This window comes from Populus alba, chromosome 6, assembly GCF_005239225.2.
Source record: "Populus alba chromosome 6, ASM523922v2, whole genome shotgun sequence".
NCBI classification, from domain to species: Eukaryota; Viridiplantae; Streptophyta; class Magnoliopsida; order Malpighiales; family Salicaceae; genus Populus; species Populus alba.
Genome location: NC_133289.1, coordinates 1945738 through 1964616, shown reverse-complemented (window position 1 = coordinate 1964616; position 18879 = coordinate 1945738). Strand labels below are relative to the sequence as shown.

General features: G+C 34.1%; 2 protein-coding genes and 2 pseudogenes across 2 annotated transcripts; all 4 read left to right on the top strand.

The window, feature by feature from the left end:
• Positions 1–1282: 1282 nt before the first annotated feature.
• Positions 1283–3455, top strand: LOC118052926 (7-deoxyloganetin glucosyltransferase-like). Its single transcript, XM_035064028.2, has 2 exons — positions 1283–1987; positions 2391–3455. The coding sequence occupies exons 1-2, from the start codon at positions 1471–1473 to the stop codon at positions 3314–3316; spliced, it is 1443 nt and encodes a 480-aa protein (XP_034919919.1). The 5' UTR covers positions 1283–1470; the 3' UTR covers positions 3317–3455.
• Positions 3456–4474: 1019 nt separating this feature from the next.
• On the top strand, positions 4475–6406 carry LOC118052924 (7-deoxyloganetin glucosyltransferase-like; annotated as a pseudogene).
• A 5388-nt stretch (positions 6407–11794) lies between these two features.
• LOC140954295 (7-deoxyloganetin glucosyltransferase-like) lies at positions 11795–12746 on the top strand (annotated as a pseudogene).
• A 62-nt stretch (positions 12747–12808) lies between these two features.
• Positions 12809–13680, top strand: LOC118052927 (7-deoxyloganetin glucosyltransferase-like). Its single transcript, XM_073410245.1, has 2 exons — positions 12809–13407; positions 13461–13680. Exons 1-2 carry the CDS (start codon positions 12809–12811, stop codon positions 13678–13680), a joined length of 819 nt encoding a protein of 272 aa, XP_073266346.1.
• Positions 13681–18879: the final 5199 nt, after the last annotated feature.

Below are 18879 nucleotides of genomic sequence, written 5' to 3'. Positions count from 1 at the left end.
AACAAAAAACTAACAATCCAACCAGGGACAGAATAAGAAAAAAATAATTAAAAGATGATGAATTTAAAAAAATTATTTTAAAAAAATTAAAATTTCAATTATTTTATATAAGGAAGGGGCTGGGATTTGGAAAATTTTCCTTGTAGGGGCCGAGCCCCTACCACCCCTCCTGTTTTTGTCACTGCTCCCAATTACTGGAATAAATATAATGATTGAAAAATGATGGTGGTTGAAAAATGAGTGATAATGGTTGAAAAATGTTGACATAAATTTGATACAGCCTTATATGTATATATATTTTTTCATATGCTACAGAGAAGTGTGGTGTCTGTCTGTATATGTATATATTGAACTAATAATGATTGCTTAGTATTAATTTTCCCGAAGGACAAAACATCATATTTCCGTCCAAATGGTTCAATGAATTTGGGTTCCTGCTGACTGAATCCCTTACAAAAACTACACGCTACGCTTCTTTCCATGAAAAATCTCGCCTGACAAGTCAAAGGTTGAATAACTTAACTATCATTTATGGGAAATTACAAATTTAAAGAATGATGTAGAAAATCTAATTTTGTGGATAAAAAAGATGAAATATCTTTATTGATGGCTTGTCATGTAATAAAAAAAATGACAAAATTTTATGATATTTAGACACAGAATATAGCAATTATATGAATGTAGATAAATCAATATTCTTTGAATTAAATGAATCTTATCAATATTTTGTGAAGTTTGATGATAAATCTAAAATTTTTATTATAGAAAAAGGGATGATAATAATCCAAACCAAAAAGAATATTGTTTATACTATCTCCAATGGTTTCTTTGATCTAGAATTGAAAACAAATTTGTCTAGCATTTGTCAGCTTTAAGAAAATAGGTATGAAGTTTATATAAAAAACAAGGGATGTATACATGAAGATGACAATTTGGGCCTAGTTGCAAAAATGTGTGTGGTTGATAAATTATTGACTATTTTTATCATGCATTGAATTATATATGTCCATTCAATTTAAATTTATTAATTTAGATTGTAATGACCTTATCCCTAATTTAATTTTGGTATTCTATGAAGGCATATCCTCCTCACATCTCACTCCAATCTGTATGATCACCGCTCCATATTTATAATAACGACTGTTTCCGGCTTTTCTAATGTCAAACGTTTTTTACGTACGGCAGTCTGCATTCATAGACAACCACGAAAATTCTCCCGTTATCAACTGATACAAAAGCCAATAAATTCCATGGCCGGCATCACTCTAGAATAATGATTTTAATTAGATTAAAATTAAAAGAGAAGATAAAATCCATATTGTACCTCTACTGGGCTGCTATTTTATATATAGAGTCTTGTTGATAAGAGAATGTATCCTGTGTAAAGTGTTTGCTTCACTTTGACAGACGACAGTAGCAAAACAATTACTCTAAAGAAAGAGTTAGAGAAAGAAGGAAAGAGCTAGAGACATGTTTCGCAAAACCTTAGCAGACAAGCCTCATGTAATCTGTATTCCCTGTCCAGCTCAAAGCCATGTAAAGGCAATGCTTAAACTAGCAAAACTACTGCATTCCCGAGGTTTTCTCATAACCTTTGTGAACACAGAGTTCAACCATAGACGCTTGCTTAAATCTAGAGGCCCTTATTCCCTGAATGGCTTGCCCGACTTTCGGTTCGAATCTATCCCAGATGGCCTCCCTCCTTCAGATGAGAATGCTACCCAAGATGGACAAGCAATTTTTGAGGCTTGCAAGAAGAACTTGCTAGCTCCATTTAATGAATTGCTTGCCAAGCTCAATGATACAGCATCTTCTGATGTTCCTCAAGTGACTTGCATTGTATCTGATGGATTTGTGCCAGCTGCCATCACTGCTGCTCAGAGGCATGGAATTCCTGTTGCCTTGTTCTTTTCTATCTCTGCTTGCAGTTTCATGGGGTTTAAGCAATATAAAGAGCTCAAAGAAAGAGGACTGTTTCCATTAAAAGGTAAGAGCAAGAATTGGAATTGAAATGATCACAACTTCATTATGATTTTCTGTTATTTCAATTGGGCATTAGACAAATATCCTAGTAGTTCATGTGCTGCATCATCGTAGCCGTCATCCATGGAAATAAATAGATAGCTACATGAACTGAGTTCATATGGACTAAAACTTTCTGATTGAATGGTACAGTATCCTGTTAGTTTATGCTGGATCATGGTATAGTACATGCACCAGATCCGTGGTTATAATTCCAGGGTAGCCCTTCGGCTGCGTAACCTGAAATTTGAGTTCAAGCTAGGGAACCTTTGTTCTCTTCTGATTTTACGCTAATTCCTCTTCTGCTGTTGCCTTCATTTACCAGCCCATACTGGTATGCTACATATGCATTTAATTTTTGTTCGCAGACGAGAGCTTTTTAACAAATGGCTATTTGGATCAAGTACTAGACTGGATTCCAGGAATGAAAGATATGCGGTTAAGGGATCTTCCAAGTTTTCTTCGTACAACAGATCCAGATGATTGCCGTTTCAACTTCTGCATGGAATGTGCTGAGAGAGCATCTGAAGGTTCTGCAGTGATTTTCCATACTTTTGATGCTTTGGAGAAAGAGGTCCTGAGTGCTCTTTACTCAATGTTTCCTCGTGTCTACACGATCGGTCCACTTCAATTACTTCTCAATCAAATGAAAGAAGATGATCTAGATTCTATTGGATATAATCTATGGAAAGAAGAGGTTGAGTGTCTCCAATGGCTTGATTCCAAGAAACCAAACTCCGTGCTTTATGTGAATTTTGGTAGCGTAGCGGTCGCCACAAAGCAGCAGCTGATTGAATTGGGAATGGGACTTGCTAAAAGTGGTCACCCATTTTTATGGATAATAAGGCCTGACATGCTCACAGGCGACTCCGCCATATTGCCACCGGAATTTACTGACGAGACTAAAGACAGAGGATTTATTTCAAACTGGTGTCCGCAAGAGGAAGTTCTCAACCACCCATCAATAGGAGGTTTCCTAACACATAGTGGATGGAATTCAACAGCTGAGAGCATTTCTTCTGGGGTGCCCATGCTTTGTTTGCCATTCTTTGCTGATCAACAGACGAACTGTAGGTACACTTGCAATGAGTGGGGCATTGGAATGGAGATTGATAGCAATGCGGAAAGAGATAAAGTGGAGAAGCTTGTTCGAGAGTTGATGGAAGGAGAGAAGGGCAGGGAGGTAAAGAAAAAAGTCAAGGAGTGGAGAAAATTAGCAGGGGAAGCCGCTGGTCCAAGTGGTTCATCATCCATGAATTTAGACGAGTTGGTGAAGGCAGTGCTTTTGCCATGAAAAAAACTAAATTCTAGAAATCTGGAATTATTATTCGCATGGAGATAAGTTGTTTCCTCTGTTTTCTGTCTTGTTTTGGGGTCCCATGATATGTTCTGATGTTTTTTCAATAAGCATATATGTTATGTTTTTTTATTTTGCTTTAGATTTTAGATTTTTTTTATTTTAAAATTATTTTAATATATTCATGATAATTTTTTTAAAATATAAATAAAATATTATTTTAATATATTTTTAAAAGATTTTATTTCAATTTATTTTTATGAGGAAAATTAAAACCAAGCAATCACTAGTTCACTATTTTTGCCGTGATTTCAACCCAGATGAAATGTCAATTTTGGTGAGAATATTCATGCCTTTGTGACTTTGCCAAGATGAAATGGCAATTTCTACGTTCTTATCTCATTCATGAATCTCGACAAATACGTCCTGATAATAATTGACAGCCGATAATAATTGACAGCAAGTTGTGATTGCACACAATGAACCTCTCTTCGCTTCTACGAAGAAGATGAAATTGATGATCTGTCCTCCTCCTTTAATTTCTTTTATAATGGACAGCATAGTTATAAAATCTTAACTCAGTGGTTTTATACGATGACCCCTTCACTCGGAGTTCAGCTGGGGCTAAGTTTGGTTTTGAATTGTTGAAGAAGTTGATCGTTCAAACTTGAGTGATTTATGAGAATCTGAGGCATAAACAATCTAGTCCATGTTTTATATATATATATTTAATTTATTTATTTTTAATAAAATAATATTATTTTAATAAAATTTAATAAATTCGAGTTAACCCATCTTTAATTAAAAGAGTTTTGTAATTTTTAAAGATCATGATTTGTCATAAAAATCATGTATGTTATGGCAATTTAATATGTCTTATAATCAATTAGATAATCATACGTGATATTATTATATTAATATGTTTTCTAAATAAAATATATTTTAAAAAAACAATTACTAGACACTAATTACAATCATTTTAAATAAATTTTTTTAGAAAAACTCAATCCGAGTTCAAAACTTTTCCTTATAAAAACACCCTTACCTTTCGCTGTGTGTTTACACGTCCAAAAATGGTAGCTTTGCTCTATACAGGGACAGAATCTCTATATTGTGTGTAGGCAATATATAGAGCAAATATTGAAAGAAAGTAAGAAACAAAGAATTAGAGAGATGATTTTTAATATTTTAGCTGACAAGCCTCATGCGGTTTGCATTCCCAGCCCAGCTCAGAGCCACATTAAGTCAATGCTTAAGCTATCAAAATTACTACATTACAAAGGTTTTCACATAACCTTTGTCAACACAGAGTTTAATCATAAACGTTTGCTTAAATCTAGAGGTCCTGATGCCATGAATGGCGTGCCCGATTTTCGGTTTGAATCCATTCCAGATGGCCTCCCTCCTTCAAATCAGAATGAAACCCAAGATGTCGCTGCACTTTGTGAGGCTGCCAAGAAGAACTTATTAGCTCCGTTTAATGACCTCCTCGACAAGCTTAATGATTCAGCATCTTCTAATGTGACCCCAGTGACTTGCATCGTCTCTGATGGTTTCATGCCCGTCGCTATCGATGCTGCTGAGAGGCGCCAAATTCCGATTGCTTTGTTCTTCACCATCTCTGCTTCCAGCTTCATGGGATTTAAACAATTTCAAGCACTCCGAGAGAAAGGTCTTACACCACTGAAAGGTATGATCCCGGAAAAAAAAAATGTAACTATATGTATTTTGATTAAGATTTTCTACTAGTTCATTGGATGGTCCGTGAACAAGGGAAAAAGGTCATTTTCATTCATTGACGTTGCATTACCTTTTATCAAAAAGCTAGTATATGAATTCAATTTTATTTTTTTTGTTGCAGATGAGAGCTTTTTAAGTAATGGCTACTTGGACAAAGTTGTAGATTGGATCCCAGGAATGAGAGATATAAGGCTAAGAGACCTTCCAAGTTTTGTTCGTACAACAGATCCAAATGATCTTATGTTTAAATACTGCTAGGAATGTACTGGGCGGGCTTCTGAAGGTTCTGCTGTTATTTTCCATACTTTTGATGTTTTGGAGCAAGAAGTTCTGAACGCCCTTTACTCTATGTTTCCTCGAGTCTATACGATCGGTCCACTACAATTGCTTCTCAATCAGATTCAAGAAGTATATCTAAGTTCTATTGGATGCAATCTTTGGAAAGAAGAGGTTGAGTGTCTCCAATGGCTTGATTCCAACAAACCCAAGTCAGTAATATATGTGAATTTTGGTAGCATAACAACCGTTACGAAGGAACAGCTCGTTGAATTTGGCATGGGACTTGCTAAAAGTGGCCATCCATTTTTATGGATAATAAGGCCTGATATGGTCACTGGCGACTCCAAGATATTGCCTCCAGAATTCACTGAAGAAACCATGGAAAGAAGCTTTATTTGTAGTTGGTGTCCGCAAGAGGAAGTCCTCAACCACCCATCAATAGGAGGTTTCCTAACACATAGTGGATGGGGTTCAACAATTGAGAGCATTTCTTCTGGTGTGCCTATGCTTTGTTGGCCATTCTTTGCTGATCAGCAAACAAACTGTAGGTACACATGCTCTGAGTGGGGAATTGGAATGGAGATTGATAACAATGTGAAAAGAGATAAAGTGGAGAAGCTTGTGAGAGAGTTGATGGAGGGAGAGAAAGGTAAGAGCATGAAGAAGAAAGCCATGGAGTGGAAAAAACTAGCAGAGGAGGCCAATGGTCCAAGTGGTTCATCGTCTATGAATTTAGACAAATTGGTGAAGGAGGTGCTTTTGTCGTGAAAAAAAAAAAACAGCATGCTAAACTAAAGACAGTTAAAGCTGAAGACGAATGTATTGTTCTCAAGGTGACATGGTGGTTTCATTGTAATGAAGTGCTTTTTTTTTATTTATTTTTTCACCTTTTTGTGTGAAGAAAGGGGCTGAAAGCCCTCAAAAGAAATTACAGTAGGCGAGGAGAGGAAAGGCAGAACCAATGAGATCACGATGCAATACAGGGAGCAATATATTGTTGAGGTAAACTCGTATATGAGTTGTGAAAACATATCAAGAACTAGCTGTGTAGCTGCTCTTTGCTCGACAGGCAATATTTTCATCAATTTACTTTTAGATTCACCCCCTTTTAATGGCCGAAGATTGAGAAACTATTATAATTTTATTTTATTATAGTAAAAAACTAAAAGAGTTGGAGGTTTTCCTTTAGCAATTTTCGATGTTAATTACTGTTCATCCTTTTATATTTTACTTTGAATTTCAGCATTGTATTTTTTTATATAAATTTTTAATTTAATCATCAGATTTTTATTTTGTATAATTAAGTTTTTTGAGTGCAAATTTAAACCTAATTACATATTATTTTGAGAGTGAAAGCTGAATTGCAAGATAAAGAACTGAATTAAAATAATGAAGAATTCTATGATTTTAACGATGATCATGTGATTTTGAAGAGGATAAGTACCAGCAAGTTGTGCCATAAAACAGTGGCTGCATTTAACTAGATATAAATATCGTCCAGCTATCTATGAAATAACAAGCAAGCAAAGCTCCATGAGTTTCTCCAGGTAAAACAATGGAACCCAAGCCAGCACACAGGCCTCATGATTTGTCGTTCCAGTTCCATTTCAAAGCCACATCAAGCAAATCTTAAATTGGCAAAACTTCTGCGTTGTAGAGGTTTCTTCATAACAATTGTAAACACAGAATTCAATCACAAACGTTTCTTGAAATCAAAAGGCTCTGATGCCTTTGACGGTTTGCCTGACTTGCGTTTCGAAACCATTCCTGATGGTCTCCCTCCCTTAGATATTGAGACCACCCATGACCAAACTTCTCTTTGTAATGTTTTTGCAACAAATTTCTTGACTCCTTCTCCGGACTTTGTTCAGTTCAGATCAAGCTTGCTTTATATTAATTTAATTCTTTTATCATTTAGAACTTTATATTTGTAAAAAAAAACCTTGTAATTCAGCATTATTAAGCAATAAAAAAAGAAATAGATTAACTAAGAGAGCTTAGAGAGAAACACTTAATAAAAATATATCTTTCTCTCAATCTTCTTCTCGTTTTTAAGTTCAAGATGAAGTATTATGCAAAAATAAATACTCCAGTTGAGTGTGGAGTGAAGATGTCTAAGAATGAGGAAGAGAAAAAGATAAACTCTATAACATTCAAAATCCTAGTTGAGAGTTTAAGATATTTGACATCCACTCATCGGGATATTATTTTTATGGTAGGACATGTGACTTGATTTTGGCTTATGTTATGAATATTTTAATAGCTTTAATCATTTGAGTTACAGTGATAGTGATTGGGTTGGAGATATAAATGATAGAAAATGCACTACAAGTTTTTTTTTTTTTTTTTTTTCTATATGGGAGACATGACATTCACATGAAGTTCAAAGAAGTAATCTATAGTCACTTTGTCAACATGTGTTTGTCATTCCATATAACTAAGGAGATTATTGAAGGAATTGTGAATACCATAAAAGAATCCAATTGAAATTTATGTGGACAATTCCTCAATTATTGCATTAGCAACCAATTCAGTAATTCATGATAGAAGAAAGCATACTGATACAAGATTTCATCACCTACGAGATTACATCGCATACAAGAAAGTTGAAGTCGAGTATGTAAAAACACAAGATCAAGTTGCAAATATATTCACAAAACTACTTAAATATAATGTTTTTTTTTTTTTTTTTTATCAAGATGAGAGACATCAAGTTTAAGGGGATTTTGAAAGTAAACCAGATTTCATTTCTAAAAAATAAAGGAACCAGTCTATCGATTGAAAACCGGTTGACCGACTTGAATAAGTTGAATTGGTCAAACAATTTAGAAATGGTCACCTAGTTCAGTTGGCATAATACAATTCCTGTTCATATTAGAATTTCTTTGTATTAGTTTAATTTTTTTTTTAATCAAATGTAAGAATTATATAGATCAAAAATAGCAAGTCAAGCTTGTGAAACAAGCTAAGGCCAGCAGTACATTACATAAATCGGTGAAGGGAACAAACTCCCTATAACAGCCATTTGCAATAGGAAAATAAACTAGCATATCAGCAAGACATGCTTGCGATTCAGCTGGAGACTAGCAGTACATTACATATATCATCAAAGGGAACAAACTCCCTTGAATAACCACAGAAATACATCAAGAAACCCAAAACAACCATAGCATTGAAACCGCCATGCACCTCAAAACCTGCAAACCAAAACTGCAGCTGATAGCAGTAAGTTAATCCCAAACAGCATCTAGCCATCAATTAGCAACCAAGTCCAGCAGAAGCCAGCAATACATCAAGAAACCAGTCTACAAAAAGCAGTAGAACAACTAGGAAATCCCTAACAGCAGACCCAAAGGTCACCAGTCATTAGTACATAATAATTACAGGCAATAAACTGCAACAAAATAGCAAAACAACTAGGATCCCAGACAACAGACCCAAAGGCCACCAATCCAGCACCAACATTAACCAAGCTAACAAAAGCATCAGCATATAGAACTAAAAGGGATTAAGACCCAAAGCAGGTACAAATAACTAGTTCCTAAGACAAACCAAGGAACATCATAAGGAGGGTGAGGAAGAAGAAGTTGTGTTGCCTGTAGTCTCATCTGAAAAGGAGCTGTTGGAATGACTCTGTCGTGAGGTCTTCCCTGATTGACTAGGAGTAGCAGCAGCCTTACTCCTGGTCAAATATCTTGATTGTCTAGGATTTATGCCTGTAAAAAGGCTTGTAATTCAACATTATAAACAAGTATAAAAAGAAAGAGAATAGTTAAGAGAGCTCAAAGAGAAACACTTAATAAAAGTATATCTTCCTCTCAATCTTCTTTTTATTCTTGAGTTTTTGACTTTGTATTACTATTTTTAACAAAGTGACTATAGATTGCTTCTTCAAATTCCATGTGAATGATGTGTCTCCCATTTAGAAAATAAAACTTTTGTTTTTTCTATAATTTCATATCTTCATCCAATCATTATTTATTATCACTATAGCCTACAACTTCAAAGTCATTAGAATAACCATATAATAAGCCAAAATCAACAGTACTTTTTGATATACCGAAGAATTCGCTTCAAAGCTTTTTAAGTGTGTCATAGCAGGTGTCTCCACAAATCTACTCACAAGTCCTACTCCCAAAAAATATATATATATATATATTTGGAACGAGTGCATGTCAAATATCTCAAACTCCTAACTAAGCTTTTAAATGTTGTAGAGTTAATCTTCTCCCTTTCATCATTGTTTGATGTCTTTACTCCACACGCAGCAACAATATTCACTTTTACACAATCCTTCATCTTGAACTTTTTTAGAACCTCCCTTGCAAACTTCTCTTGATTCATAAAAATTCTATTTTCTCCGTGTTTAATTTCAATTCCTAAGAAGTAGGACATGAGACCAATATTTGTTATCTCAAACTCAAGAACAAGAAGTTTGAGAAAAGGATATACTTTTATTAAGTATTTCTCTCAAAGCTCTTTTAGCTATTTTCTCTCTTTTTTGTACTTGTTCATAATGTTGAATTACAAGCTTTTTTATAGGCATAAAGTTCCATACAATCAAGGAAGAATTAAACTAATATAAGAAAACTCTAATCTAAACAGCAATTTTTATTCTATCGACTAAATCAGTCAATCATTTTTGAACTGGTTGACCGGTTTTCAACCAGTAAACCGGTTCCTCTGTTTTTCAGAACTAGAACATAGTCTACTTTCAATAGAGAGCTCGAACCTCGAAACAGTCCGGCACATGAATTTCTGTTGTTGTTATTTTTGTTAGCAACAAAAAAGAATTCCTTCTTCTTGTTATTTTTTTTAAAAGACAATAAAATCCCTTCATTAAAATCTCATTTCCTTCTGTATACTTTCCAGACATGATGATGCTGATTTGCAGAACATCTCTCCAGCAGCAATCGATACAAATGACCATGCTACAATAATTGGTTTCGGTGATAATTTTTTCCACACTAAATTTTGGTGTTCTTTTAGCTGCAAGCAAAAAACTTACTGTTTCGATGTGATCGTTTTTAAATGTATGCTTCTCAGCTTGAAATCATGATTGAACCGGCTTAAAGTCGCTTTTTCATGTGGAGTGTGATTAAATTACATATATAAGAGCAAGTTTTCAAAGCCTATTATGTAGTATGGCTTTGCATCATTAACAAATCATGAAGAAAAGTTGAAGTAATGCTAGTCCCATTGTATTAGTTAATGTTTTATTGGATGCATGAGATTAACGTGTCCTGGAGATGTAGACTTCTTTGCTAGGAAATTGCATCTCTCTTTTATTATAAAGTAATTAATCAATTATTGGTGGTCTTTCACCGATTAAGATCCTATTTGGAATTGGGATTGCGAAGCTGAAATTTTTGGATATTTTTCAAATATATATTTGTTTGAAAAAATATATAATTAATTTTTTTAGTATTTTTTTCAATAATTTTGATGTAATGATATCAAAAATAAATAAAAAATAATTTGATATATTTTCAAACAAAAAACTCTTTTTAAAAATTATCCACATAATAATAACAATTTGAATTTTCCTTTCTATCACTTCTATAAACAAACTAAAACTCTTAGATCAAAATAGCAAAAACTGGAGTCTTATTTTTTAAAAAGTATTTTTTACTTGAAAAATATTTTTAATTTTTTTTTTTTTGAAATTAACACCTTAAAATAATTGAAAAATAATAATAATAATAATAATAATAATAATAAAAAGCATTAATTTACTGTGTTTTTCTACTGCATCATTCATTGTACTTGGGGTTAGGTCGTTGTCAACTACTCGAGGATCCACAATAATGGAAGTGCAAATAATACAGATAGAAGGACAACGTTTAAAAGGTTTAAAGGCAAATAATTACTTTTTTTTAATTATTGATAGATAAATCTTGAAAGGATACCTTCAAGATATTTGGAATTCGTTGAAAAAGAAAAACCAATAAACAACGAGGAAAGAATAACTCGTCAAAACATGTGCATGGTGGTTGATAAATTATTGACTATTTTTATCATGCATTGAATTATATATGTTCATTCGATTTAAATTTACTAGTTTATACTTAAATGTTCTTATCCCTAATTTAATTTTGGTATACTATGAAGGCATATCCTCCTCACATCTCACTCCAATGTGTAAGATCACCGCTCCATTTCTATAGTAACGACTGTTTCCGGCCTTTCTAACGTGAAACGTTTTTGACGGACGGCAGCCTGACATTCATGCATAGACAACCACGAAAATTTTCCCGTTATCAAAGTACTGATATGTAAGCCATTAATTTCCAAGTCCCGCATCAGTCTAGAATAATGATTTTAATTAGATTAAAATTAAAAGAGAAGATAAAATCCATATTGTACCTCTACAGAAAGTCTTGTTGATAAGAAAAGGTATCCTGTGTAAAGTGCTAGCTTCACTTTGACAGACGATTTTAGCAAAAACAATTACTCTAAAGAAAGAGTTAGAGAAAGAAGGAAAGAGCTAGAGACATGTTTCGCAAAATCTTAGCTGACAAGCCTCATGTAATCTGTATTCCCTGTCCAGCTCAAAGCCATGTAAAGGCAATGCTTAAACTTAGCAAAAACTACTGCATTACCGAGGTTTTCACATAACCTTTGTGAACAAAGAGTTCAACCATAGACGCTTGCTTAAATCTAGAGGTCCTTATTCCCTGAATGGCTTGCCCGACTTTCGGTTCGAATCTATCCCAGATGGCCTCCCTCCTTCAGATGAGAATGCTACCCAAGATGGACAGGCAATTTTGGAGGCTTGCAAGAAGAACTTGCTAGCTCCATTTAATGAATTGCTTGCCAAGCTCAATGATACAGCATCTTCTGATGGTCCTCAAGTGACTTGCATTGTATCTGATGGATTTGTGCCAGCTGCCATCACTGCTGCTCAGAGGCATGGAATTCCTGTTGCCTTGTTCTTTTCTATCTCTGCTTGCAGTTTCATGGGGTTTAAGCAATATAAAGAGCTCAAAGAAAGAGGACTGTTTCCATTAAAAGGTAAGAGCAAGAATTGGAATTGAAATCACAACTTCATTATGATTTTCTGTTATTTCATTTGGGCATTAGACAAATATCCTAGTAGTTCATGTGCTGCATCATCGTAGCCGTCATCCATGGAAATAAATAGATTGCTACATGAACTGAGTTCTTATGGACTAAAACTTTCTGATTGAATGGTACAATATCCTGTTAGTTTATGCTGGATCATGGTATAGTACATGCACTAGATCCGTGGTTATAATTCCAGGGTAGCCCTTCGGCTGCGTAACCTGAAATTTGAGTTCAAGCTAGGGAACCTTTCTTCTCTTCTGATTTTACGCTAATTCCTCTTCTGCTGTTGCCTTCATTTACCAGCCCATACTGGTATGCTACATATGCATTTAATTTTTGTTCGCAGACGAGAGCTTTTTAACAAATGGCTATTTGGATCAAGTACTAGACTGGATTCCAGGAATGAAAGATATGCGGTTAAGGGATCTTCCAAGTTTTCTTCGTACAACAGATCCAGATGATTGCCGTTTCAACTTCTGCATGGAATGTGCTGAGAGAGCATCTGAAGGTTCTGCAGTGATTTTCCATACTTTTGATGCTTTGGAGAAAGAGGTCCTGAGTGCTCTTTCCTCAATGTTTCCTCGTGTCTACACGATCGGTCCACTTCAATTACTTCTCAATCAAATGAAAGAAGATGATCTAGATTCTATTGGATATAATCTATGGAAAGAAGAGGTTGAGTGTCTCCAATGGCTTGATTCCAAGAAACCAAACTCCGTGCTTTATGTGAATTTTGGTAGCGTAGCAGTCGCCACAAAGCAGCAGCTGATTGAATTGGGAATGGGACTTGCTAAAAGTGGTCACCCATTTTTATGGATAATAAGGCCTGACATGGTCACAGGCAACTCCGCCATATTGCCACCGGAATTCACTGACGAGACTAAAGACAGAGGATTTATTTCAAACTGGTGTCCGCAAGAGGAAGTTCTCAACCACCCATCAATAGGAGGTTTCCTAACACATAGTGGATGGAATTCAACAGCTGAGAGCATTTCTTCTGGGTGCCCATGCTTTGTTTTGCCATTCTTTTGCTGATCAAACAGACGAACTGTAGGTACACTTGCAATGAGTGGGGCATTGGAATGGAGATTGATAGCAATGCGGAAAGAGATAAAGTGGAGAAGCTTGTTCGAGAGTTGATGGAAGGAGAGAAGGGCAGGGAGGTAAAGAAAAAAGTCAAGGAGTGGAGAAAATTAGCAGAGGAAGCCGCTGGTCCAAGTGGTTCATCATCCATGAATTTAGACGAGTTGTTGAAGGCAGTGCTTTTGCCATGAAAAAAACTAAATTCTAGAAATCTGGAATTATTATTCGCATGGAGATAAGTTGTTTCCTCTGTTTTCTGTCTTGTTTTGGGGTCCCATGATATGTTCTGATGTTTTTTCAATAAGCATATATGTTATGTTTTTTTTATTTTGCTTTAGATTTTAGATTTTTTTTATTTTTAAATTATTTTAATATATTCATGATAATTTTTTTAAAAAATAAATAAAATATTATTTTAATATATTTTTAAAAATTATATATATATTTATCACTATATTCCGTGACAAATCACATAAAACATTGTAAAAGAAAACATTTATATTTGTAGTGTGGTAGCGGTTGGTTTTCAAATAACTTTTCGTACTGAAATACATGCCAATAAATTTTTTATTTTTTAAAAATTATTTTTAACATCAGCACATCAAAACGATTCAAAACATATTAAATTTTAACAAAAAAAAATATTTTAATTTTTTGGAAACAAACAGTGTCTTATACTAGGAATCTTAGCTGAAATAACCTTTGATAATGGAAAGGGCAATATGCAACTTTTCTTACCTGTAATTGTACTTTTGTAAATGATGATCATGTGATTATGAAGAGGACGAGTACTTGCGAGCTGTGCCTAAAAAACCAGTGGCTGTAAAAACAATAGGACCCGAGCAAGGTAAAATTGTAGAAACATAATTTTTTTTACCGATTAAATTTCATCATGTGTTATTTTATTCTTTAAAAAAAAAGATAAAATAAAATTAAAATAAATAACATGAAAAATAAATGAACCTTCATATATTTCTTGGTTAATAAAAAGTTGACACTTGGGATGAGATATTCAAGATATCTTGTTATAAATATAAGATCACATCAAATATTTAGTTATAAATACAAAATCCTGTCAATAAATATCAACCAATAAAATTATGTCATGTGACATTAGAAAAGGACCTGAAAGCCCTTAGAGATCTCTATAAATAAAGGGCCTCAACAATCTCTCTCTTTTTCTCTCTCAAAGAGTTCTCAAGCCTCCTTTATCTACGCTTGAAATCTAAAAAGAACAAAACTCTATTGGATCAAGTCAAAATGCCCCATAATAGTTCTTCAACAATACTTTGAAGACAAATCAAGGTACTCTTCAAAGCATCAGATCACAGCATCTCGCTTCGCAATACACACTCAAATTCACGTTCTTGCAAAGCACAAATCTTGGCTTGCTTACTCAAAGAAATCAAGTCACCATACATCAAATCCAAGTGAAGAATCAGAGGATTGTTATATTCTTTTGAAAGAATATATTACATAGAGTTTGTACCCATTCATATATTTAATAAAATCATATATTTGTTTACGTGTGCTTGTTTAATTTCAGATGCTCAAAATTGTGTTTACAGAAACAATCAAGGATTCCATAATCAGTGAAATAAAAAAACTCAAAGCTAGTTATCCATGTAATATATATAATGAACTTTATATTTCATTAAAAAACTTTAATATATATAAGCTAGATAAAACATGAGATTATAATTGTTTTAGTCTAGCCCTGTTAGGTCCATTAGGGAAAAGAAAGACCGAAGAGTATGGTTCATATTAATGGCCTTTTTACCAACCCACACACTTCATAACTTCAAAGTACAACTTAAGGTAGTCACTTAGGTATTGTTTGAAATGCTAGTTATTATTGATTGAACTAGACTAAACATGAACAAATTAGATAGGACTCGAGAAACAATTGTCTTGTTTTGTGTTTAATGTATTTTGAATGAAACTAAAAAAATTATCTTATTTTATATTTGGTAGACATTAGATGAGACTTGACTGATATAGAGCTTGGATTGATCCAAGTTTAAGAAAAAAATAAAGAAATGATTAATCCGACCTCACTAAGTAAAAGAACCAAAGTCAACCTGGATAAAATACGGGTTAAAATATATTGATTTTTTTTTAAAAGAAAATTAAGTTCGAAACAAGGTTACTTTGATTATTTTGTTTATATATATATAATTGGTTCATCACGGGTTGACCCTTTCAACCTGTGACTGAGGTCTTGTTTCAATTTGATCTTTAAATTAGATTTTAAAACTATAATTATCGCACGTTTGCGGCGATCGTTTACCCTCTCAGGTTTAGTATGTCTATCTATTCTGGCAAATATAGAGAAATAATGAATTCTTGTCTCTTATCAGTGAAAAAAAAAAAAAAAGGGAGTCGCCACCTAGTTTTTGGTTACTAGGAACCCTAACTGGTCTCAGAGATCAGGTATGTAGACTGATTGCATAAAGGGAAGGTATTAACATCCCAAATACGTTTTATCTAAGGTAAGCTGCATTGTTTTATTGTCTGATAAAAAAAAATATAAGGTCTTGTCATGTTTTTTTAATTGTCGGTCCGTCTATGATTCAAGAAAAGCCCTCCTCAGTAAGGAGGTTCTTATCTTATAGGGTAAAACCTAATTGTTCTAATGTTTATAAACGAACTACCCTTTTAATATCGGGACTACGTTTCACGTATAAATTTATAATCACAGACATTAAAACAAAACAAAATATTTTTTTGATTTTTTAAAATATTTTCCAAGTTCTCGTGACTTTAATAAACTGATTATTAAAGCCAAAATACATGTTAATATATATATTGAAGTTTTCTTTCTTGTATGACAATACAATATAATATTTTTTTAGTTTTGAGAGACTTGGTCGTATGTATGAAAACAAAAATATTTTTTTTTTTTGAAATATCGGGAATTTTAATACCAGATTTGTATCCTTACAATTTAAAAATACAAACTAATATTAATCAAAATGATGTAGAAAAATACATGGAAAAATCATAAATTTTCAAAAATATTTTTATTTTAATTTTTTTTAAAAAATAAACTGGACAGGACCTTTGCTACAAGGCTGGACTCAGCCTAACCCCGGGGGCTAGGTTGATTATTTGGCCCGTGGCCACCAGGGCTGGTTACTATGCTCATATACAATAACCTGTTAAATAATTAAGCAATTAATGAGCATAGTAACCTATTAAATAATTAGTCGGGTACTGTGCTTATGCATATTAACTAGGTAATTATTTTTCATTGCCTGCAGAAACGTGCACAGTGCACGTTCTGCATGCAATGAAAAGAAATGCGAAATGGAGACAAGAGAGAGCAGAGAGTTACATGTAATGGAGGCGTTTTAAGAGTTGGGCTAGTGGCGGCTTGTATCTAGGGTAGCGGTGGCTGGGAACCCCGATGGTGTTGCTACAATGGCAGATGGTGGCTGTTGTAAAGGGCTACTTCTTCTTCTTCCTGTTCCCTTATACTGCCTCTGCCCCTCTCCTGTGTTTATCATATTCTTTGTGGTTTATTCTCTAGCGGTGGTGGTGCTGTTAATGGTGGCAGAGCAACGGTGACTCTTCTTTTTCCTCTTCCTTTTCTTTTGTCTTTCTCCTCCTTTCTGCTCTTTCATTACCCTGTCTCTCTCTTCCAGTTTCTTCTTTTTCTTCCACTGCTCCCCTCCCCCTTCTATTTCTGTTTTTGCTTCTTCTTTTGTTTCTCACAATGCAGGTGCTATTATTGACGACTAGGAGGACGGTGGCTCTGGTGGTTGTGGCATGAGGCCACGGTGGAGAGAGAAATAGAGAGAGGAGCAACTGCTAGGAACCCGAACAAAGGATGATTTTTTCCTAACTTTGAACCCTCGATCCTCCTTCCCTAGAACATGAAGATAAAATCTATTTATAGGTGGTTGAAGAGGCACACCGTTTCTCTTCTGGTGCAAAATCTCAGTCCATGTTTTGACCCAAAAGCATACCAATCATCGGCTGAAAGTAGCAATGATGAACTGTCAGTTTTGTGCAGAAAAATGGCTTGTCAAATTGGCCACTTTGGGGCTGTGCCACCACCTTTGCAGCCATGATCAACCCAAAACGCTTACATTAGTGTGTAGTCAGGTATCACATGATCGTTTTAGTCTACCTTTAATCCAATTTGGTGAAGAAATGAGGCGCCAAATGCCTTGGGAAGGGGGCCACCCAACCAGGCTCGCTGGAGAAGGAGATTAACAGTATCTTACGATTTAGTCCTTCAATTTGTGATTTATTTTTCTATACACCCCTGCTGGGCTTCAAACTTTTAATTTTGTACAATTTTACCCATTAAGAACTTTAACTTAAACCCCATATTTCGGCGCATTTTTCCTTTTGGTCCTTGGTTTCAGATTTATGTAATTTGACCCTTAATTGATCAATAAACTTTCAATTTCTTCAATTTGACCCCTGATTTGGTCAATTGCAGTCCTTTTATCTACGTGCATTTTTTATTTTGGTCCTTGGTTTTATATTTCTTCAATCAAGTCCCTAATTGGCTATCAAACTTTAATATATATGCAATTAAGCCCCTGATTTAACCAAATCAACTCTAAAAAATTCTGTTTTGACCCTAGAACTTTAATTTCTTCCAACTAAAGCCTAAATTGACTTAAAAATAAATTTTTCTTGTGATCAACCCTCCATAAATTCAATTAAACCTTCAATAAAATTTAATTGAGTCCATAAACATTTGATTTTGTACTTTTCTTTCTCAAGTCAAATTTTCTTTATCAACAAGCCTCTCATTGGTCAATGATATACTGTCAAATTCCAATCTTTTTATTCTTTTTTTACCTCAACTAATTGTTTTTGATATTTTCTTGGCACTCTAACATCCTCTTTTCATGCTATATTTTTTTTTGATTAATTGATTTTTTTTGTAATTTTATATTTTTTGTGTGGGGACCAAAAATAGATAATAATAATAATAATAATAATTGTCGATACACGACGTCGGGCGACGGCTCCGCTCTTTTGTTTATTTTAACAAAAAAGATTGTTTTATTGGTTGGGGGAAATAGATTTTATTGGAGTCGCCATCTAGTAATATGAGGGAACTAGAAATCCCAAATTAGACACTGGTCCCAGAGATTCGAGTATTGGGTTAGTTATGATTAAGGGAAGGTAGACACCACCTTTAAAACATCCTTTCAAAAGAAAGGTTACCCTTACTTGTGTGTTTTTATATTTGATTCGAATTGCTATTATATTTTGAGCTTATTTGCAATTTTTATTTTTTTTTATAAAATAGTTAACGTCGGTCCCTAAAAATAGGAGACACGTTAAAAACGACATCAGTCCCTAAAAATAGGAGACTTGTCTAAAATATTGACGTTTAACCCTAAAAAGGAGATTTACGTCTT

Excerpts from the sequence above, each read along its gene's own strand:
- LOC118052927 (XM_073410245.1), top strand. The coding sequence starts at position 12,809 with ATGAAAGATATGCGGTTAAGGGATCTTCCAAGTTTTCTTCGTACAACA. Across the intron at positions 13,408-13,460 it reads GCTGAGAGCATTTCTTCTGG|GTACACTTGCAATGAGTGGG; the intron begins GTGCCCATGCTT and ends GACGAACTGTAG.
- LOC118052926 (XM_035064028.2), top strand. The coding sequence starts at position 1,471 with ATGTTTCGCAAAACCTTAGCAGACAAGCCTCATGTAATCTGTATTCCC. Across the intron at positions 1,988-2,390 it reads AGGACTGTTTCCATTAAAAG|ACGAGAGCTTTTTAACAAAT; the intron begins GTAAGAGCAAGA and ends TTTTGTTCGCAG.